At 45.3% G+C, this 24,483-nt stretch overlaps 1 protein-coding gene across 1 annotated transcript; it reads right to left on the reverse strand.

Annotated features, from left to right (window-relative positions):
* Positions 1 to 1,292: 1,292 nt before the first annotated feature.
* On the reverse strand, positions 1,293 to 22,049 carry LOC142483057 (ankyrin repeat domain-containing protein 31-like; the record flags this gene model as incomplete). Its single annotated transcript, XM_075583134.1, has 8 exons — positions 21,952 to 22,049; positions 16,750 to 16,932; positions 13,288 to 13,358; positions 7,648 to 7,715; positions 6,566 to 6,612; positions 5,982 to 6,070; positions 5,499 to 5,548; positions 1,293 to 1,949 (listed from the first exon to the last, which is right to left on the reverse strand). Coding segments are annotated over exons 2-8 (1,155 nt in total), but the record flags the coding sequence as incomplete, so codon positions are not given.
* Between the last annotated feature and the right edge of the window lie 2,434 nt (positions 22,050 to 24,483).

A 24,483-nucleotide genomic window follows, 5' to 3' on the forward strand; every position in this document is an offset into this window, starting at 1 on the left:
AGAGAGAGTGTGTGTCTGAGAGAGAGAGAGAGAGTGTGTCTGAGAGAGAGAGAGTGTGTGTCTGAGAGAGAGAGAGAGTGTGTGTCTGAGAGAGAGAGAGAGTGTGTGTCTGAGAGAGAGAGAGTGTGTGTCTGAGAGAGAGTGTGTGTCTGAGAGAGATAGTGTGTGTCTGAGAGAGAGAGTGTGTGTCTGAGAGAGAGAGTGTGTGTCTGAGAGAGACAGAGTGTGTGTCTGAGAGAGAGAGTGTGTGTCTGAGAGAGAGAGTGTGTGTCTGAGAGAGAGAGTGTGTGTCTGAGAGAGAGTGTGTGTCTGAGAGAGAGAATGTGTGTCTGAGAGAGAGAGTGTGTGTCTGAGAGAGAGAGTGTGTGTCTGAGAGAGAGAGAGTGGGTCTGAGAGCCTGAGAGAGAGAGTGGGTCTGAGAGCCAGAGAGAGAGAGTGGGTCTGAGAGCCTGAGAGAGAGTGGGTCTGAGAGTCTGATTTCCCTACCCCCTGCCCGATTTCTGTGTGTGTGTGTGTGTGTGTGCGTGCACAGACACCAACCCACAGTCAGTCATAGTCACCCACCACCCAAGAGTCAGTCAGTCACCCAAAGAGAAGCAGTTCCAGCCATCACATTAGTGGTGAGTTCATTAAATGTTTGACCAAATACAGCAGGCTAATTTTTAAGTTGATCATTTTGGATGGCCCTCGAATGATTTTATAAATATCAAAATGGCCCTTGGCAGAAAAAAGGTTCCCCACCCCTGATCTAGGGAGTAATCCGATTGCCAATTCTTGGAGTCATGAAGGAATTTATTTTTCCCCTTATAAGATAATTGGATGATATTTCTCTAGGGGGTTTTGTTTGCCTTCCTCCGGATCAATATACTGTAAGTACGGATATAGGATAAAGTTTCTGTTGTCTAAATTTAGCATAGGTTGAACTTGATGGACGCATTTCTTTTTTGAACCTCATCTATGTACATATATCTCCACTCTGTTTTATGTTTTATGTTGGCAAGGGGCTTTGCCGCCCCATCCCATAGATAGGGTCTATGCTGTTGTTTAGTAAGCGCTCCCTATAGGAGCTAGGTCTGTTTTTGTTATTTCTTTAACCCTATTTTTGCTGATCACAAGCTGTTTTTGTTCTGAAAGTTGTGGCAAATGTAAGCCTGTTTTATTTTCCCTTAAAAACGTCTCTTGTTCTAAAAACCTTTGCACATATCTCCTACAATACATCTACAGTAATTTAGCTTTAAATAAAAGAAAATGTGGTAGAAATAAAACATTTATCTGCTACCAGTTACTACTACCTTTCTTTTTTCTTCAAAGTGGTATCCATTGATATCTTGCTTTTGTTCATCCTGGCTCTCACAACCCACATGGGCATATGTGAGACTGGCTATTTGGGTGCAGTCATCATCCAGCTGGCAAGGCGCTGTCTTCACAAGCTCCCTGTCTATAACAGGCCTTTGTGTGTCTCCCATCATTGCCTCCTCTTGCAATTCACTGGCAGGATTCGCTATTGTGTCTTGCATGGTGTTTATTGCTGTCACAAGCTCAGCTGAGAGAATGGTGCTGCTCTCAGAAGATGTCTCCATACCTGAGAGGGAATAATGAACTTCCAACATATCTGTCGGTGGTGTTAAACCTTTCAGACTTCCAGAGCCACTGAGGGGTTTCAGCAAGTCAGCGATATTTAACTCCTCGTCACCATTTGGTGGTGTTATGCATGTTTCTGTATCGGACAGCTCAGGTAATTGTTTGGACTGACAAGCCTCTATTTCTTCACTTGCACTGTCTGCCTTTCCCATCCCATCTGTTTCTTCAGGACCCGGGTGTAGATTTTGTAGTTTCAACGCTTCCAGTTTTACCAATAATTCCTTCTTTCTTCCTGCATCATAAGTGCCGGTGACAATATCGCCAGAAAGTAGGCTAACTTCAGGGGACTCGGCATCACTGTTCACCTGCTGCATTTCACAAAGAAAATTACTGTGACGACGTTATCAATGTAATAAGAATTCAATATTGTATTACTAATGCTGTAATTGTATTGTAAAATGCTGAAAAATATATAATAGTAGCTTGTTAACCACTTCAATGCCAAGTAAGATATGTGGTGCCATATTTACTAAGCCGTCACCCGCGATAAGGCATCTTTCGGCGCTGGAAGACACCTCGCAGTCTTTTCAAGTCAACGTACTGTAGGGGGTCTCCCAGCTCTACATGGTGCTACAGTACTGTATATGGCAGAAGGCTGCTTTGTTAATATGGGTCGCTGTCGGTAGCCTTGATGTAATAATGCTTTACGTATCGTAAAATGCTGTCCCTTTGATTTATAGTTACTTATAAGTTCAGTAAAATCCTACAGTAGGTCACATCAGAAAAAAAAGGTTATACCTGAACAGAACATGTTATGTGGTAAAAACAAAAGTTGGACTAAGTTATGTGATGGGCAAGGTGCTGAAATTCAACCCATTCTTGCACAAGTGCCATTATTCTGTATTAGCTTATGACCATGGTATGTACAATTAAGCTGCATTGTACATACTATAAGGTAATACTATGCATCTCCAGGGCTATATTGTGGGGGAACTTAGTTCCGGCACTTTTTTCTTGGGTTACGGTAATTTGTTTTTGTTTTTTAGGGACCAACTGGAAATTCCATATAGTAATTATGGAGGTTATTAATTAAACTGTAATAGTGCTGATCAGTGCACTATTGCACAGAAACTCCCATTGAAGTGCCCTGGTCAGCACTATCCCCATGAGGAATAATAAATAAAAATAACATGATTTTTCTACTACTTTCTTTACTTTAAGCTGAATTTTTTATTGAAGTTAAGATTAAAATTCTTTTTTTCTTTTTCTTTAAGGTTTTCGTCACCTGTTTTGCTACAAAAACAACACTGTGTGTCTCAATGTTCCAGGCGCCTAAAAACTACATTTTTCTTAAGCGGAAATGTAACTTAAAATCTCTTGAATATAAAGACCTTACGTGGTGTGACTACTCTTCTTTGTAACTCATCCATAGTAATGGTTTCTATGTTTTTCATGTATGGTGCTACCTACAGTGGTACTGTAGACCACAGAAGACTGAAGAAGTCACAGTCCTTGATTATTAAAGCTCTCTGATCAAGATCTTCATCATCTAAGCTGTAGAACCGTTATGTGGTTGGAAGGGCTGGGTAATACCAATGGGCATATTTACTAAGTGGCACATTTAGTCAATTTTGCTTGTGCTATCTCCATTAAAGTTTGGTTTATGCAAAATGCACATAAAGATAATGTAAAAAAAAAATGCATTATCTTTGCCTTAATACCGTACAATGCAGTAATATTTCTCGCTCAGTGTTGGTTGTACAGTAGTAAGCCATATAACCCTATGTTAATCAACTGTGGATTTCCGAATTAAGGTTGGAATGGAATAAAGCAAAATGATGGCTTAAACCAGCGGTGCGCAAACTGGGGGGCGCGCCCCCTCGGGGGGGCGCAAGATTATGTAGGGGGGGCGCAGGCTGCGTGTGGAGAAACCTGGGGGCGGGCGGCCAGAAGCTCCGTGCAGAGGCTGCTTCCAGTTCTCTGCTGTGTCTTGCAGAGGGGGCGGGGCCTTGCTGCGGGGCCTTCCCTGCACACAGACAAGCCCTTCTCCTCCTCCTGTCTTTTACCCGCCCGTTTTCAGCAGCACATGGGGGGACCTGAGCAGGTTTAGTTACTCTCTCCCCCTACCCACCAGGTGTGTGTGTGTGTGTGTGTGTGTGTGTGTGTGTGTGTGTGTGTGTGTGTGTGTGTGTGTGTGTGTGTGTGTAGAAATGTGTGTATATGTAGAAATGTGTGTGTATATGTATGTGTGTATATGTGTGTGTGTGTTTTGTATGTATATGTGTATGTGTGTGTGTATATGTAGAAATGTGTGTGTATATGTAGAAATGTGTGTGTATATGTAGAAATGTGTGTGTATATGTAGAAATGTGGTGTATATGTAGAATTGAGTGTGTGCTGTGTTGGTTGTGATTTGAGTGGGTGTGTGTGTGTATATGTATGTGTGTGTGTATATGTATGTGTGTGTATATGTATGTTTGTGTGTGTATATATATGTGTGTGTGTGTGTATATATGTGTGTTTGTGTGTGTATATATATGGACTGTTGTGTGTGTGTTTGCGTGTGTGTGCCTGTTGGTTGTCTGTGTGTGTGTTGTGATTGAGTGTGTGCTGTGTTGGTTGTGATTTGAGTGGGTGTTGTGTGTATGTGTGTGTGTATATGTATGTGTGTTTGTGTGTATATATATGGACTGTTGTGTGTGTGTGTGTGTGTGTGTGTGTGTGTGTGTGTGTGTGTGTGTGTGTGTGTGTGTGTGTGTGTGTGTGTGTGTGTGTGTGTGTGTGTGTGTGCTGTGCCTGTTGGTTGTCTGTGTGTGTGTGTGTTGTGGTTGAGTGTTGTGTGTGTTGGTGGTGATTATGTGAGTGTTGGTTGTGACTGTGTGTGTGTAGTGATTGAGTGTGTGCTGTGTTGGTTGTGATTTGAGTGTGTGTTGTGTGTGTGTGTGTGTTGTGATTGAGTGTGTGTGTTGGTTGTGGGTGTTGTGATTGAATGCAGCGTTGCACAAACTGAGGGGGGGACGCCCCAGGCGCAAGATTATTTAGGCGGGGCGCGTGCAGCAAAACCTGGTTGTGCAGGCGAAAAAGATGTGCGCGCGCGGGCGGCCAAATAGAATAGTGCAGGTGGGGCCACGTGATTCGGAGGTACGCGGAGGAGCACGCCCCAGCGCTGTGATGTCAAACGCCCCTCCCTCCGGTGTCTGCCTACAATAGCGCTGTGGTCCTGCTCTCCTCCGCTGGCAACCTGCTTCGCTGCGATCCTCTTCAAATGTGAGGGTAGGCTGCCAATATATCAATCATACTATGAATGTACAGAAATAATAAAAAAAAGTGTAAACACTTCCCCGCTCGTGCTTGCAAAATTATGCAGGACACCCTGTGCTCATGCTTGGAGAGTTGGTGATGTCACCGCTCTCAGCGGCAGCGTGGACGCAGCCTAATTTTGCAAGAGCGAGCTGTTGAAGTATGTAAGTATTTAGGCTGCGCTTATAGTGCCGGCGACGCAACGTCGCCCGAAAACAAATGCATTGGCGCCGCCGCGTGCGCTTATAGTAAGCGTGACGTGGCGACGCGATTTTTTGAAGCTGGCAATATTTGATTTTTAAGGGGCTGTCGCCTCATATGAGAGCCCCTGAACCAATCAATGGCCTGGTCGCCCACGCCGCCGCCGCAAAGCGAAATACAACTTTCGCTAGCGGCGACGGGTGACGTCGCGGGCACTATATGCGCGGCCTTAGACATATTTGTATTTACATTGTATACCGTTTAATAAAGGGTTTTTTTTCATGGGATTTTGATTACATCAGGCAGGGGGGCCCGAGAAATTTCATGGATAAAAAGGGGGGCTCGGCATAAAAAGTTTGCTCACCCCTGGCTTAAACAATACTTCTGCCCCACAGTATTAAAGGTAAATTACTGACCTCACGCCCAGCTGGAAGCATTAAACATTCAGATTGTGGAGCCTCAAAATCTGCATCGATACAAACACATATTGTATTACACAGGTGTATTTAAAGATACCATCCCCATTTTTTGGATTTCTTTTCTTTTTGTTACTATAAACCGATAGGTAGTAATGGAATAGCATCTGGACATTAGGAATGTGGATACTTAACTGAAGAATTACAAATCCATGATACTGTATGGCGTGACATATTTTATGCTACATTTCACATTCAAAATGATGATTGTGCATACCCACGTTTTGCTGCCTGTGTCGTTCTCTACTCTTCCCAATTTGAATGGCTAGGGTACATCAAGTTGATTGTGGTGGAAAGAAATAAAGCGCTAGATTTACTGTTCACCTGGAAGAACCTGGCTTTGACCGTTTTGGATAAATCGGAGGTAAAGACTAGATATGCCCATACCATGACTAATTATTGCCTGAATGTGTAAAAACGTACCTGTCATGTACACAAAAGGCTGGCTCGTGTCAACTGTTTTACTAGATGTAATTGCTTGTTTAGGTTTAGTTGACTCTTTCAACCAGTTCCTAAAACGATAAAACAGCGAGTACGTTTTTTAGACAAACAAAGAATATATAGTCCAGTAAATGAGAGAAAATCTTAAGCAGCTTAACCCAGCGTCATTCCCACCTCTCCCCAATGGACCACCGCTGTGTATAACTGCACAAATTAACCAATCCATTAACAAGAGAGTTTCTAGTCTTCCAGCTGCAAAAGTGGGCAAATCCAGGCCAAAAAAGAGCTCAGTTTATCAACGAAATAGAAATACCATTGAAAGAGTTTAACACTTCATAAATCTGATGCAATTATTTTGCACTTATTTTACCACCGCTGGGAGCCAGGCTTTTAGTAATTAACACCCAAAGTGTAGAGAATTGTGATTAGTTATGCCAAAATCATGTGGTGCATTATAATTTAGCTATAAACAAGTTAATTTCCAATACAAAATGGTGTTTTCAGGCTATGGTGGTCATGAACAAAATGAAACTAGTACAGCATTAACATAGTTGGTTTATACTGACCTCAATAGGGATTGAGATTGATCCACTTCAATTTGAGTTTCATATACCTAAAGAAACATCATTGATCAAAGTTATATAAATGTGAAAGATTAATAACATAAAAATACCATCCTTAACATTTTTGTATTGTCACAAGTAACCATTGGGGGACAATTAAGATTACGTAAAAACAACAATCACAACCTCAGACGAAAGGTATAGAATACTGGTCCTAACCAGATGAACTCCTTAGAGAAAAATATTAACACTGTATATAGAGAACGTTGCAACACACATTATAAGCAATTCTCTAGTGAAATGGCTAAAAGTAGAACCAGAGGGACTTTATCAAGAATATGTACAGTACAGTATCTCAATGTACATCTCAATGTATTGGGAACTTGGGGTTCATTTAAAATGTTGCCTACATCTCCATAGCGTACCGCCAATATAGTAGATATTAGCAGCCCTTTGAATATTTTATTCGAGAGTGCTGTAGAGGTTGCTGACCGGAACGTCTCTTCCAAGCACCGCACGGTATCCTCCATTGCTCACGTCGTCTACCCAACGCACGTTTTGCCTAATTGGCTTCATCACAGGCCCCTATGCTGCGACCTTTAGCCATATTTCTGTATATTTTTTTTTTTAATAATGTGTGTTTTCGCGTATTCTATCAATTATGTAATACATATTTATTCTAAGGGCTGCACCATGTTAGGACCATTATTATATCCCTTTTCTCTGGGGTTGTTACTGTTGTTTCTTATAGTTATGCAATGGTCTTGGGTAGCACCACGGTATTGTATTGACAATAAAACTGAGTCATTGGTGTGAATAATCTATATTCTGTGTGCACGTTTTTATATGTACTGAAGTTTAACTAATCAATACGTATAATCAATTTATTTACAGACATGCTTCAAATAATTGTGAACATATGAAGCTTAGAGTAGCAGTAAAGGCCATGTGGGCAATAGTCTTGTGGTACTTCTCACAAAACAAAACGAATCCTCATCTACCCAGGCAGCTACTACGCTGCAAAATTAATAAGATACACAGTATAAGATAAGCTGTAGATATAGGGAGGCAACTAGTATTCATACCTGTCTCGTTTTTTGAAGCAGTTGATTACTCAACCGGCAAACACGCTGAATCTCAGGTGATGGCTTTTCTAGAATCACAAATATATACATCAACCTTTTTTTGTCAGCCCATGATCCACCGAGTCAGTCTAAATTATTATTACTATAATACAGTTTACACAGTTTTTTCTCCTCACATGTTCGTATTCATAGCCAACCACATATAATATCACACACCAGTGCCCTTTAACTTGCAGATCCTGCAGGGCGCCGCCATGTTAGGTTGCGCGCGCACTCACGGAGGCTTGTGCATGCGCAGAGAGATTCACAGCGGCCCTGACAGTCGCGCATGCGCAGTGATGTTGGCGCACGCGGCTGCAATAGTAATGGGCTCGGTGGGGAACTACAACTCCCGTACTGCATAGGGAGATGGCACCCGATCCACGACAGCAAATGACACTGCTGTTTCCCATGGAAGGGGAAGGGAGATATATTTGCGCGCTGGGAGTGCAGAGGTCAGTCAAGATCCGGCCAGAGAGGGTGCAGGTAGGGTCCAGGGAGCAGTGCTCCTTTGGACTAGGCCAGAATTGCCCCCAAGGTCCCAGATAGTTCCCCTGAGTCCCAGTAGACACTGTGAGCATTGTGTACTGTAGGGGAAGGCCTCAGCTAGGGACCTTTTCACTGTAGTAATAGTGTGAGATATGCAGCAGGACATTGCCTGAAGAAAAGTGCAGCCTGTTGCAGGGGAGCCTATCCAGACTCCTTGATAGAGACTATTTACAGGGGTACACTCAAACGGGAAGCCCCTCGAGAGGCATCCGCCTAAGGATCCAACCGAAACCACGTCATTGATCTACGGAGTTGTATTGTTTGTCCTGGTCTGGACTGAGACCAGGGAGGTATTAAAACGTGCACCAATGGGCCCCAACACATCAGGGAAGTGCGCTATCACACACACACACGTTGGGGGAGGGAATAGCTGGTGGAAACTAAGGAGTTAAGTGCCCTGGCACTCCTGTACTTTGGGGGTTGATATTGTGGGGTGAAACCTTGTGGGGATGTGTTATGTGGATGGTGCATAATCTGTGTATAGTAAATGCTGTTATTATATACTGGTGTGTATTTACTGTGTGTATTGGTTCCGGTGAGGGGCTTCTACGGCCACGTTGGTATCCCTCGCCGGTGGAGGCGCTGCACCCAGGTGATAAACATACCCCAGGCTCCCAGTGGCGGAGGCTCAGGCCTCTTGTTAGCCGAACAGGTGACAGCAGCACAGGTAGTTTCAGTACCCAGGGGGGTACAAGGGCTACATATATATATATATATGTAGCCCCGGTGCACTCCGGCTCCCAGAGACCCCCTCCTTTCGGTCAGTGCGCTCGCGGGTGCCGCCGGAGGCAGCGACGGACCCGCCGGCTGTTCCCAAAGGTGGGGGCCGGAGCAGGGAGCGATCCGAGCCGTAGGAGGCTCGGCGGCGCACCCGGCTAGCGGGGGCCACCATTATGGTTGCGCGCGCAGGCGCCGGGATCGCACATGCGCAGTTGCAGCTAGGGAGCCTATAGGGAGTCGCGCATGCGCAGTTGCAGCTAGGGAGCCTATAGGGAGTCGCGCATGCGCAGAAGAATCGCGCACGCGGCCCCAATGTAGAAATAGCCTCCACGGGACTACAATTCCCAGGAGGCTAAGGGGGAAAGACACCAGGTGCCCCCGAGTAGCCAATAGGGCTGAAGGATTGCCCTGCAGGGGAAATAGATATTTTGCGTGCTGAGCCCACGCTAGTCAGTCACTGCCAGGAGCAGCCAGGGGAAGGAGGTAGGGTGCAGGAGTCAGTGACTCCCTGCACTAGGCCAGCAGCCCCCGAGGCCCGAGATAGCCCTGAGCCACCCAGTAGTGTAAATTGTGTCAGGGACAGGCCCCAGGTTAGGGACCCTGCCCCTTACTATTCAGAGTCAGTTAGGGACTCAGCAGACGCGGCGCGTCCGTCCAGAGGTTTGGGTGCAGATCTTCGTTGTTGCTGCAGCAGCCATCCGGGTGGGATCGCCCCGGACGGCAGTTCCTGTGTTCAGCAGACATCAGGATCCTTTGTGAAGTTCCGTGGCAGGCCCGGGCACCGGAGTGCCCGGCAGGTAACAATCAACAGGTGCACCAACGAGTCATATCACATTCACACGGGACATAGTGCCTGCGCAGTCACACATAACTATCTCACTTGAGGGTGGGGTGATACTGTGTGGGGGTACTGGACACTGGGTGGGATCATCTGGTGGAAGTGTCTCCTCTAGGGAGGGACACCTGTTGAATTGTTGAATTGTGATGCATGAGTACGGTCATCAAGTAAAGGCATTAGTTGTTATCCATACTGTGTGTTGAGTGAAATATATTGTCCTGCGAGGAACCACTCCCCCTCTGGTGGGAGCCCTCGCAGGTGGAGGCGCTGCACCGAGTACAGGGTTACTCATATTATACTTGCCCCAGGTTCCCCACGGCGGAAGCTCAGCCCTCCTGTGAGCCTAACAGGTAAAGTACCACACCGGGTAACATTAGGTTCCGCTTACATACGCCATATATGCGATTGGGTGGGGAAATACCCGTTACATATATATACATCTATATATAGACACGGTTGTATAGCGCTACACATAGAGATACTCTCTCTTCCCTAACACCATTCTAACATATTATTGCGATTACACACCATCTACCATGCAGAACATACCACAGCTACGGTATTCTTTTTATCTGGGTTACAAAGATGTGTATCTGTAATGTGACTTTACCGTTTTGGTGTATTTCATATGCATTTTTTTGTATATATGTCACGGGTTCATCTGCACCATAGCTCTAGGTATTTACCCTTAGAGATAAGCGGACCTGTATATATAGCTGTGATATGGTGATTATGTATAGATGTAAATGTAGGACAAACTGCATTTGGCAACAATATTTCTGGTCTTCAGTATATGTGCTATACATACCCTTTGGCTAAGAGATCTCATGCCCGTTGTGTATATTGATATAGTATCTTGCTATTGATCTGGGTATTACTATTACCACGACCATAGTCTAACCCCCCTCCCCGGAAAAGGATGTTTATCCTAGTAGAAATTACCGATTTCCTTTACGCCGTCTCTCCCACTGCGGATTTTAAATTATACACTGTAAATAATTCTGATCACGTCTTTCATCATTATATAGATTTCAATAATTTTTTTATTATTTTCTTTGATTTTAATATATGATTGTTATTAGTCCCTGGACCCAATTTTTGGTTTATACATATCGACAGAAGAGAATATAATATTAATATTAATACAGCTCAACCCCCGTTATAGCGTGATCCGCTATAACGCGGTTTGACACAGTGCACACAAACAACACACTGCACACACTTACTGCACACACTCACTGCACACAGCACACACCGCACCAGCACGCAAACAGCACACACAGGATACTCACTGCACACACAGCACACACACTGCACACACAGCACCAGCACGCACACTGCACACACAGCACACACTACACTCAGCACACTGCGCACTCAGCACCAGCACACTGCGCACTGCGCACTCTGCCCACACAGCACCAGCACACACACAGCTCCCCCCCTACAGCCCTACCTCTGGTGTCATGGCAGCTGGGTGGGATCGGTGCGGGGCTGGGGGGGGGGATTGGTGCGGAGCTGCTGGCGGGGATCGGTGCGGAGCTGGGGGGGATTGGTGCGGGGCTGGGGGGGACCGGTAAAGGGCTGGGGGGATCGGTGCTGGGCTGCTAGCGGGGATCGGGCGTGGCTGGGGGGGGATCGGTGCGGAGCTCCTGGGGGGGATCGGTGCGGAGCTTCTGGGGGGGGGGGATCGGTGCGGAGCTGCTTGGTGGGAGCAGGTGCGGGGCTGGGGGGGGGGGGATTGGTGCGGAGCTGCTGGCGGGGATCGGTGCGGAGCTGGGGGGGAATCGGTGTGGGGCTGGGGGATTGGTGCGGGGCTGGGGATCGGTGCGGGGCTGCTGGGGGGGGATCGGTGCGGGGCTGCTGGGGGGGGATCAGTGCATGGCTGCTGGGGGGGATCGGTGCGGAGCTGCTGGGGCAAGTACGGTGGCTGCTGGGGGATCGTGTAGTGCTGCCGGCGTCTCACTCCACCTCTTCCCCCCTCCTCCCGATCAGGCGCGCAGCGGCCATTTTTTTTAAATTAGCGCGACCCTGGTTATAGCGTGGACGGATCGGGTGGCCCCCCGAGGACAGCGCTATAACGGGGTTGAGCTGTACCTTACTTATGGTGTTTAGACTTTCTGAGGGCAACTTTATAGGGCTTTAGTGACCCCTGGTGGTCATCTGTTCAAGTGTACACAAGTATTTGTTTCCCTATGCACCAAGTCCTATACTACTGTATTAATAGGCGAGCGGTTTGTCACTATGTTTCTGCAGTAACTACAGATGCCTGCAGAATATGTGCACAAGGCAAACAAGACATGCAAAAGCACAATATTACTCTGACAATCTTCGCCAGAATACATCAAACCCAGCTAACTTCTGGAAGGTTATCAACAATATATTCCAGCCTTCTAGCCATCAACAACCAAGTAATATCACTAAGGGGGATATTACTCTGACAAACCCCACTGACATTGCAAATGCATTCAATGATTACTTTGTGGGGTGTGCTACTAACTAATTAGCAAACTGCAACTTAAACCATAAACATGAACCTCATTCTGAGAGTACCCCTATAGCCCCACCCTCTCCCAACACTGCTCACAATTTTCAATTTGTCCCAGTATCTAAAGACGAGATTACACAAGTGCTCCTCATATTAAACCTAAGCAGCCAATGTGGACCTGACTTACTGCAATCTAAGTTCCTAAGACTTGGTAGGGTTCAAAGGTCATCATCCCACGCAAACGCAACTCGCTCTGTGCATGAGAATTTACCAACTCTCTGGATCTCACTGTCTGCGGATTCCCGGAGTGCCGGAACCGACTTCCCCTCCATCTGTTCTCGCGAGACTACGGACGAGGAAGCGGAGAGTCAGTGAGACGTCGGCAGGACGAGAGACCTGCCCGCGCCAGCTGGTCTGGGACGCAGTCTAACATCCAGTATTTCAGCTGTTACAGCCTTGAAGGAGAGACAACTGCTTCCGAACAGATATTGATCTCATGGCGCATGTCCTACCAACATCATGTAAGTAGGATTCCAATTTTTGTTGCCCAGTTTGCCGATCGGACCCTCACCTGAGTGTGTATTCTTTTCATGTGTTTGTTTTAAATTGTTATAAATAAATGTACTTTTTCCACTCTCTTCCGTGAGTACGCCTACCTATGAGGCATTTACAATTTCTAGTATTCATACTATTACATATGCACAAGGTGATATGATTTTCTGATACCATACAGTATTATGCTAGGTTTCTTATGGTTTTTCTCGTTCCATGTGCTGTGACCATCATCCATTCTCTATTTTTCATTGGAGTGGCCAGAATTATCCTATCCGGGACATAACATGGATATATTGGCAACTTTTTTTGTTTCAAACTCCCAAGTGGACTGTTATATTGTGTCCAGTAGGCGCAGCTACAGTTACATTTGTTTCATGAGACAGGCAACACCAACGTGATTAATAAAAGAAATCACTTACCTCCCCAAAAAATTATTAGGAACATTTCTTACCTACTGGTCTGTTTTCAAATAGGAAATTGTCTGTTGATGTGAAGGAAGCATCCTCTTTAAAAAATATCAACCTTCAAAATTAAGACAGAGGGGATAGGTTATAAAGCATTTTGCACTGACGTGTAATCTCATTCACACAAAATATCAGATTATTCTCACGTACATTCCAGTGAGGGATATGGGAAGCATCAACAGGAGAGGAGTTAAACAATATTCATACATTCTATGCCCAAGGTGACCATATTATTTAAAACTTTTCCAAGTGTTAAAAATACCAGATGACTGACCCGGTTAAAACCCATGTTTGATGCCAACAAGGTGCAAGTCTACAGCCTACGGCCCTTATTCTATAAGGTGTGATAAGCGCAGGTGACGTGCTATTGCATGAAAGCCCCCTTGACTTCACTGGGGCTTTACCTGCGATAGCACGTCATCTGCGCTATCACACCTTACAGAATAAGGGCCATAAAGTCTTGATACAGAGGTCCATGTTACAGTATCTTTTGTAAAGTGCTGAGTACATGTGGGCACAATATAAATAAAGATATACATACACACATTCACGAAAGGGTGCTTACAGTAGCTATAGCATGTCTTTGCACCCATTCATTTGAACGGGGACAGAACCTGCTAAAGTGCAGCCCCTTTTAGTGAATATGGGCCATGCAGCCCTATTGAATTTTTTAACAAATGTATTGCAGAATGGTTTTAGCAACAGAAATGTCCTACATCATTTTTTTTTCATTGTAAATATAGATAGCAGGCAAGTCAAACAAATGGGCACTAGCAGGTTGATTTGTTCACATATGAACATTTCGGTCCGTGTCTTGGGCCTGTGTCATGAACCAAATCAATCACGTGCGACTATCTATTAATTGGACTTGTTATGATTATGTTATAGTGCAAGATAGAGGTAGAAAGAAAAACGCGGCAGGACGGCGGGAAACGCGTCAGAGTGCCTTTTTAGCTCTCTCATGGGCAATGTTTGCTGAATAAAACTTTTTTATTTTTTCTACATTTTGATCTGCCTCCAGTTCTTCCGTTGCAGTGCTCCTTGTTTTTTCTTTCTACCTCTATCTTGGACTTCGTTGACGGGGATGCACGCCAGGATGAAAATCTGAACAGCTGTCCGTGAGAACAAGTGGATTCTTTCCTGTTGCTGGCTCACTGCCTATGGAAGATAGACGGAATTGACCTAGAGTAGCTGGTTGTTCTTTAATTCCACGGGTTACCTCACATGTGCGGGACACCTATTGGCATCTATTCCAGTGCTTTGTAATTTGGTCATTTATACAGCTTATGATTGCATTTCATCCCAAGTCACTAAAAAGGGATTAAGATGATGTTTATCTGAGATGTTGGACTTTAATAGGTTCCTGTTGCACCACATGGAGGTAGAGGGTTGTGCATGCACTCAGACACACATGTGACAGTGGGGTACTTAGCTGCCGGTGCGCTGGTTCTGGGGAGCTCCTGACATCCCAAAATAGTCCAGTAGAAAAGAAGAAGCAGGCACACGGTCTTAATCAGCAAAGAATAGGTTTAATTTGCCAAGAAATACAACGTTTCGGCAGTGATACTGCCTTTCTCAAGGTGTAGGTTTTCTCAAGGACCCTACGCCTTGAGAAAGGCACTATCACTGCCGAAACGTTGGATTTCTTGGCACATTAAACCTATTCTTTGCTGATTAAGACCGTGTGCCTGTTTCTTCTTTTCTACTGCACCACATGGAGATTCATTTCTCCTTTGCATATTATGTTATAGTGCACACTGGGAATTTCTGTACATTATGCAGTGTGCACTCTTTCATAGACAGATCTTATATTTAGCCATCAACATGCAGATACTGTAAAATACAGCATAGCAGAGTGATAATGGAACACAGCATGGTTATATACGTCAAATGTTACTATCAAAGCTGCCTCACAGACTACAATCAATGGACAATAGCAATGTACATGAATACAGGCAGTCCTCGTTTTACGTTGAATGACTTATCCGACGCTATGCAATGCGTAGCTATGGGCATTTTTACGACGCCAAAAATGGCTTATCCGACGCTCTTACAATGCTTTGCAAAGTTGCAACAATTGGAAAATCAGAAGGCTGCAGATCAGGGAAATCATCCAGATCAGTCTGAGTGAAGGTTTAGTACTGTACAGTATTGTATACAGTTTTATTATACAGTTCTGGATTCAATAACGAGAATCTTTACATCATCATTTATGTGTGTGCTGCATATCTTATTCCCTGCGTAACATATTTAGTGTATTTTAGTGTTAAACATGCCTTCAGGAATGGAATCTTCCATTTTAACAGTGCTCCTATGGGAAAATGTGTTTCGCTTAACGACGCTTCGCTATCCGACGCCATTTTGAGTAACGCATTGTGTCGGATAACCGAGGACCGCCTGTATAGATTATTATCATCAATTAACTACATAGAAGATAAGGGAGAATAGTTGCCGATCGATTCGTTCTCCTGTGGTGAGTGGCGAAGATTTGGGGGTTCACTAAATTGCAGCAGAAAATGACGAAATATGCAAAGTACTGTGGGGAAGATCATGTGACCAGGCAGTCACTGGATACAATTGGTGCACTGCTAGAGAGAGGGCAGGGCTCAAAAAGGGGTGTGCCGGAGCCTGTTTCAGAAGAGGAAGGGGATGTGACTTTGTCAATGGTTGCTATAGAAACAAAAAATGCACGTTACACTACAATACATTCAAAATGTAATTCAGCGTTGTTTAAAAAAAACATTGACAAGTATTTTCCAATAGTACAGAACTGATTTTAAAAAAAAAACACATGTAGGATATTGTTTGGTCTGCAGCTTTAAAAGGTAATGGGGAAGACCATAGTTACCAGATACAATGTAATAAGTGAGAAATATTACTGTAATAATTCATAAATCCTTCTAAAGAAGCTAATTACAGTGTTTGGTTATCTCTCTATATTATAACATTATTTTGTCCGCCCCTCCATGAGATATACAGTACCTCATCTATGATATCATAATGCACATAGCCTGGTGGTATATATAGACCGTCAAATAGCTATAAAGTTTCGACAGAAAGCAGATGAAAACAGAAAGAGAGTGTCAGTCGACATGTGATGAGAATACAAGAATGCTGGAGAAGAGAGGCGGGAAGAATTGATGACATCATAAGGTTTTAAATTAAAGAGATGTGGTGGAGAGAGAGAAGGGAAAGAGAGAGGGGAGTGGGGGAAGACACCGAGTGAAAGTGGGGAGAGAAAGTGAGGGAGAGAAGGAGGGTGAAGAGAGAGAAGGTGGGGTCAAATCCTTCTCTATTTTGCGGAAGGCTGAGCCCTAGTTTATTTTTTAAAAGCCAATTCAATGAAAGAGCAGGATGTAGAGGCGCAAGAAAATAGCAAACAAATTAAATAAATTAATGCACCTTCTGACAACGAAAATTTCATGCAAAATAATTCCATGGTGGATTACCTCTTCAGGTGCAACTCATCTTCCTCTTCATCACTCCCAACGATAGAGTCGTCCACTACGGTTTCATCGCTATCATAGCCTGAAAGCGCATTGGCTTTCACAACAATAAGTGAATTTCCTTCCTCTGGGCTTCTATCTTTTCTCTGCCCAAAGGCCTGGAACATCTCCTCCATGTCTCTAAAACTGCAATACATTACCAAGCATAAAACAGGATACATTTAACTTTGGTTTGTACATTCTGCTATCCATGCACTACAAAACAGGACTAGTCCCCCATCCTATTCTTAAGCTAACATAAAACATAAAAGCAGGAGGGCTACAGGAGTATCTAAATGGTAATGTCACTGCCTTTAAACTTGGTGATCCAAGTTTGAAACCTAGTGTTAGCTTTTCTTGTGACAAGTCACTTCATCTCCATGTGTCTCAGGCACTAAAATTACATTGTAAGATCTACAGGGCAGAGACTCATTGTGAAAATAACAAAGTTTAACCGCTGGATTTGGTCCATGCCAAGAAGTCGCCCTGACTCCATAGGATTGGATTAACCCACTAATCACTTCTGCTAACCTCCATAACAACTCGTGGATCCACTTACCAATTTTGGGACTAGTGTGAGGTTAAATGGACCTACAGAACGTCAGATTAATACATAGATGTTCTCCTTTTGATCTATTTTTATGTCATTTTTTCACTCTTGCGACACTTTCATTCAAGTGAATGGCGTAGAGGCGTGCTAAAGATTAGCACCCTTTTGTGAATCTGGGCCTATACATTTTAACCCTTTTGCTGCTAAGGGTGCCTGCAAACCATTGGTGTGTTATGCTTTGAAGGCACCTCTGGCAGGGCATGGATTAGAGAAAGGTCCATTTTACACACAGATATATTCACTTCGATAAATTCAGCAGGACATGTTGCTTACGAGTGTTTTTATGATCTTTATGTAATATTTTTCATTATAAGTATAGCCCTGATAGGCTATTATTCTGTCCTCCTCCTGGCAGCAATCCCTGGTAAGGGCAGGTTTGCCAGGAGTAATCATGGGTTTTCCCCACACACTTGCACCTCAGGGAGTCAGAGAAGGTAGTGCAATCAGGCCTGCTGTCCAATCAGGGACAGGGGGCTGGTTCTTACTGGAACTGATTTAATGAATTGCACTTCCTATATTTAGGCAGTATTGCCTCTACCGTGAGAGAGGCTGCTCTACCCGAGAGCAGTGTGCAGGGCTCTGTACACTGTGTGCCCTCCCTTTGGGGAGCGGTGGAAGACTATTCCTCTTATTCTATTAGGGAGTAAGGGAAGAGCTGGGTGCCCTTTGGCCTGGAGTGAAGTCCAGGGACATCCTGAGGGTGGACACCCTACAAGCTGATACCTTGCTGCTGAATACAGAGAGACCCAATAAAGAACACTGTGTTTTACCATACTTCTGTCCTGAGAGTGAAGTCTATTGGGAAGAAGAGAGAGAGAGATTCTTCTGTAGAGACTTCTCCCCATACACCTGGGGGCTGCAAAAGATGGAGGCACTGCACCTGTGAGTTCGATTTGGGCAAGACCCCAGAAGCCTGTCCTGTCATTCCCATATAACCCCATGCGGGAGACTCATGGCCCCGTTACCAGCAGATTTGCACCACACTCAACCATGTTACCAGAGCGATATTCCCCGAGATAGGCCCGAGATGAGATTGGCTGGGGGAAACAGGGTTACATAAGATTATGTACATTGTGTCCTACACTCACACACAAAAGATTTCAGTCTTTGCATCTTTTGGCACAGTCTATTTTTTGCCCCCTACTGTATGTGCTAGATGTACTAAACTGCACGAAATTTTAAGAAAACAACATTATTTTGATTGTCAAATTCATCAATGGATTATTGGATAAAAGGAATATTACACAGGTTATTAAGAATTTATATTAGCGTTAGGGACCCCTGAATTGTGGTCTGCCGTGACGTTAGCTCAGGGGCTTACAACAATTTTGGCCAAAAATGTCAAACTAAAAGACCATTTTACTTAATAGATATTTATACATATATATTTAGGCACTGTACCGTGTATGATTTTCACTAGATGTGCTAAAACTGAGCTTTGTCTGTGTTTTATGTGCTGTCTCTGGTTTTAAATATATATTGCCATGCTCAGTAGCACTCCTCTGACACTCATATGCTTATATATATGTTGTGGTTATTTTGGGGGTTCAATAGGAGCTTGTTAGGTGTCCAGTATATTTTACAATTGTGTTTCAGCTAGTCCTGGCTGATTGGAGGTTGGCAACCTCCTATGGCTGATTGGAGGTTGGCAACCTCCTACTTAATTTAAGCTCACCCCCTCCCACTTTTAAATGGTTAAGGGCTCACTCCATAGCATCTTCCACACAGGGGAACTTGTTTGCTTGCAGGATGGTTGTGACATCTCTAATACAGAGTGCTTTTCCTGGTAATGTACAGGTTAATAAAGGCTTCAATCAGACTTAGAACTTTGCAACTAATATTGACAGATTTACTATAAATCATTCTTCCTGTTATTACACAGGTTATTAAGAATTTATATTAGCGTTAGGGACCCCTGAATTGTGGTCTGCCGTGACGTTGGCTCAGGGGCTTACAACAATTTTGGCCAAAAATGTCAAACTAAAAGACCATTTTACTTAATAGATATTTATACATATATATTTAGGCACTGTACCGTGTATGATTTTCACTGGATGTGCTAAAACTGAGCTTTGTCTGTGTTTTATGTGCTGTCTCTGGTTTTAAATTCCCATATAACACCATGCGGGAGACTCATGGCCCCGTTACCAGCAGATTTGCACCACACTCAACCATGTTACCAGAGCGATATTCCCCGAGATAGGCCTGAGATGAGATTGGCTGGGGGAAAACAGGGTTATAAGATTATGTACATTGTGTCCTACACTCACAAACAAAAGATTTCAGTCTTTGCATCTTTTGGCACAGTCTATTTTTTGCCCCCTACTGTATGTGCTAGATGTACTAAACAACATTATTTTGATTGTCAAATTCATCAATGGATTATTGGATAAAAGGAATAGAATGGTTTGTCAAAGTGTGATATTTATTAATTAAATTAAACGGTAAAAATGTAAATGAGCATGCAACTAAGTAAATACAGTACTAGCTACAGTACAGTAATTACTTATTCACTAAACTCCTGTACCTGGCAATATCGGACTATCACCAATTTTACCACCTACCCCAGGCTGCCCTTAGGCCTATTTTGCCGATGTTTATAGTGACCACTTTAGACATAGGCAATATAAGACGAGCCAACCTACAATAAATGATAAAAATACATAATATGAATATTGTAGATCGTATTAATATATTAACTCTCAGAAGCCCAAGTTGCCTGCTAGTCATTGTTAGCCCATAAATAGCTGACTACTTGAGCTACTATAAGCTTAATATTTGCACAAAAAAAGTATGTTTTTTTTTTCTTTAATTTGTACGTTAACCCTTTTTGTGCCAGAGGGTGTAACATTGGTAGCCTGAAGCATCAAAGGGAATCAATTATTTTGAGCCATAGGCAGAGATGGGAAAATCCTGGGAGCCTGGTCGTCCCAAATGTCCTTCCTGGCGCCTATGCTGTGCGCAGTGATGACTGACCTGTCAATCACAGCTGCATTGGCAACAAGCTCCAGGGGGGAAGAATCGGAGAGCAGGATGTAGAGGCCGCATGAAGGCTGGGGGGGGGGGGGGTGAATGAGTGAGCGTCAGTGAGTGAGGAGGAAGGAGTGTCAGTGAGGGAGGGGGAAGGAGTGAGAGTGTCAGTGAGGGATGAGTCAGTGTGTTAGTGAGGGAGTGGGTGAGGGTGGGATTAGTGTGGGAGTCAGTGTGTCAAAGATACACACTGACACACTCTCTAACACATGGGTGCGCAAAGTTTTCCTCCTGCGCCCCCTGCCTGGTCTCCTCCCCTGCTCGCACCCCCCACCCCCCGCTCGTCATTTGACGCCGGGTTACCATGGCGACGCATCGCCGAAGACACCTGCAAGCCGGCTGAATCAAAGTAGGATAAAGTTACAGAGGCCTCGCACGGTCCCCCAGCATTTAATTTAAATGCTTTGGAGGAGAGCGCGGGACCACTGTGCCCACCGCAGGAAAATCTCTGCTCTAACATACAGAGCCACCAACACACGGACAGAAAGCACCATTGACTTCTCTCCTTTCCTCCCTGCGCCTGTCTCCTTTCCCCCCTGCGCCTGTCTCCTTCCCCCCTGTGCTGTCTCCTTTCCCCCCTGCGCCTGTCTCCTTCCCCCATGTGCTGTCTCCTTTTCCCCTGTGCCTGTCTCCTTCCCCCCCTGTGCTGGCTCCTTTCCGCCCTGTGCCTGTCTCCTTCCCCCCCTGTGCCTGTCTCCTTCCCCCCCTGTGCCTGTCTCCTTCCCCCCTGCGCCTGTCTCCTTTCCCCCCTGCGCCTGTCTCCTTCCCCCCCTGTGCTGTCTCCTTTTCCCCCTGTGCCTGTCTCCTTTTCCCCCTGCGCCTGTCTCCTTTTCCCCTGTGCCTGTCTCCTTCCCCCCTGCGCCTGTCTCCTCCCCCCCCCCCCGCGCCTATCTCCTTTCCCCCCCTGCGCCTGTCTCCTTTTCCCCCTGCGCCTGTCTCCTTTCCCCCCTGCGCCTGTCTCCTTTCCCCCCTGCGCCTGTCTCCTTTCCCCCCCCCCCTGCGCCTGTCTCCTTTCCCCCCCTGCGCCTGTCTCCTTTCCCCCCTGTGCTGTCTCCTTTCCCCCCTGTGCCTGTCTCCTTCCCCCCTGTGCCTGTCTCCTTTCCCCCTGCGCCTGTCTCCTTTCCCCCCTGTGCTGTCTCCTTTTCCCCCTGTGCTGTCTCCTCTCCCCCGTGCCTGTCTCCTTTCCCCCCTGTGCTGTCTCCTCTCCCCCGTGCCTGTCTCCTTTCCCCCCTGTGCTGTCTCCTTTCCCCCCTGTGCTGTCTCCTTTTCCCCCTGTACCTGTCTCCTTCCCCCCTGTGCTGTCTCCTTCCCCCCTGTGCTGTCTCCTTTCCCCCTGTGCCTGTCTCCTTCCCCCCTGTGCTGTCTCCTTTTCCCCCTGTACCTGTCTCCTTCCCCCCTGTGCCTGTCTCCTTTCCCCTGCGCCTGTACCTGTTTTTTTCATTGACTAACCCAGGGGTGAATACAGTCTTACACTCAGGTGATAACTTTCCCAGTAAATGTCATGCTTTGTTTGTCCCAAACCTCACTTGCTGGAATCCCTAGAAGATGAGACGTGTGGTGCACACTGCACACTGCACAAGTGTCTGCCCTGGGCACTGTGAGGCTCTGGGAACAGTTCTAAGTAAGTCCTTCTCTGAACTAACTTTTTTTTTTTTAATTATGCAATAAAATCTTTATTATACAGACATTTGCTGACAATATGACAAGTGATGAGATGATGCTCCCCTCCCTTTCTCATGACAGGCCTTCTCTTTCACTCTGAGCAGTGTCTGCTTAGCAACACAGATATCCACCTATAGGAATCCAAGCAGTGATATTTGGGGCCTCAGGACCAAAATCTGGCACTTTAATGCAACAGTATTAACTACAATCAGTGAAACTTAATTATAGTCAGTGGTCTAAGGGGAATAAAAATAATAGTGGTATGCCTACTGTACTGTGTTTGATTTAAACATTTACATTTATTTGATAATGAGGCCGTGCTGCTTTTTAAAGATTTGAGCAATATTCATGCTGTAAAATTGTTGTAATAATGTAATCATGTTCAATCCATGTATCTGGGTTTGTTTTGATTAATCCATTTTGCTGATCATATTGAAGCAGCAATACGGGTTAACTTTAAAGCTGCAGTTCAGTCAATATCCTGCATGTGTGTGTTTTTTTTAATAAATCAGTTCTGTAGTAAGAAAAAATACTTTTAGCATTTTCTGTTTAAAAAAAAACAACTTTTAAAGACCAATTTTCTTGTATTCTATTTTAACAGCCATTTGCTAAGGCACTGCCCCTTCATGTCCTGTCACAAGCCCTGGCACACCCCTTTGTCAGCCCTGCCCTCCTTCTAGCACATGTCAGTGCAATAGTGCTCATGAATATTCATGAGCTTCCACTGACTGACAAGCAGAATATAAACAAATCCCAGCTTTTAATATGTCACCAAATTTCGACCTATCAATACATTGAGAACGAATTGACTGGCAGCTATACAGTTCTTTAGGTAATTAGAGATTGCACACATAAAACTATTGAAGTAAAAAAATAAATGTAAAAAAAAAAAAAAAAAGACAACTGCAGCTTTAAACAAAATATATTTTTTTTTTATTGAAGGTTAAAAGCAGGGGGACGCCGTAGCTGATCCCCGTTAATTTCAGTTCCAGGGACCCCTTGTTTCCAGAGATACGTACCTCCGTATGGGGTGCCGGTATCTGTGGAGTTTAAATGTCCAGGTCACGCGGGTCAATAGGAAGCCACACCGGATGATGTCATAGCTTCCTATTGGCCTGTGTGATGCGGGACATGTAAACACTGCCATTATGTTAGGCGCACAGTTTCTCTGCCTGCAGATACCAGTACCACTATGGAAGTAAGTATCTCTGGAAGCAGTGGGTCCCCAGAGCTAAAATGAATACAGTTCAGCTGTTCAGTTCAGAGATCCCCTGCTTCAATCCTGTAATAATAAATATGTAGCCATGTGTAAAATTGGTGTACATATCTCTTTCATGCTGGCAGTAATCCTGGTAAAAAAGCAGGGTTGCCAGTAACAATCATGGAGGTTTGCCCTCACACCCCAGTTAAGTGTCATATGTAGCAAAGGAAGTGACAACATGCTTTGTGTCCACTGTTAGTGACACAGAGGTGGGTCTGTTTCTGGAGTCTATATGTAGCCCTGCTTCCTAATGAACGCAGGCCACTATCATATGCTGTATTACCTGTAGGCTCACAGGGTCTGAGCCTCTGCCACGGAGAGCCTGGGGTACACACAAATGCTCACAGGGTCTGAGCCTCTGCCACGGAGAGCCTGGGGTACACACAATACTTAGAACTTGGTGCAGCGCCTCCACCTGCGACAGCTTCCGCCAGAGGGGAAGTGGGTCTTCGCAGGACTTATATACCTTCAACACACACACAGCAGTGTACCTTAACTAATAAACTTTACTTGCAATATTCTCACACATATATCCACAGGTGTCCCTCCCTAGAGGAGACACTCTAATCAGCGTCACAGCGAACACCGACCCTCCCGTCTCCCTCCACCGGGTGATCCCACCCCGTGTCCAGTTCCCTTGGGAATAGTCCTCCCACCCTCAAGTGAGTCAGATATATATATATATGAGTGTGACTGCGCAGCCACTGTGTCCCGAATGAACGATGGTACCGTTAGTGCACTTGGAGAATTACCTGCCGGGTACTCCAGTACCCGGTGCTGCTACAAATCTTCACAAAGTGTCAGCGAGGTGCAGATGTCGTCAGCCGTGGATGTCCAGGGCGATCCCACCCGAACACGCTGCGGCTTGCTAGCGGGGTCTGAGCCCAGACCTCCCGCCACTTAGAACTGTCCCGGTGATGGTAGTGCGGCAATAAAGGGAACCGGAACCTCACTATGGCAAGTCCCTAGCTCCGCTTGTCTCTATTGGGACTCAGGGCCTAACTGGGCCTGGGGCATGCGGCCTACGTAGGGGGCGGTTGGCCTCCCCACACCGAAGCTCCGTCTCCTCTCCAGCCAGCTCTGACCAACGTGCGCGCAACCACCTCCTTTTCCTCCTTAACCTCGCAGCCCATTG

This window comes from Ascaphus truei, unplaced genomic scaffold (genome assembly GCF_040206685.1).
Source record: "Ascaphus truei isolate aAscTru1 unplaced genomic scaffold, aAscTru1.hap1 HAP1_SCAFFOLD_2899, whole genome shotgun sequence".
In the NCBI taxonomy this organism is placed as follows: domain Eukaryota; kingdom Metazoa; phylum Chordata; class Amphibia; order Anura; family Ascaphidae; genus Ascaphus; species Ascaphus truei.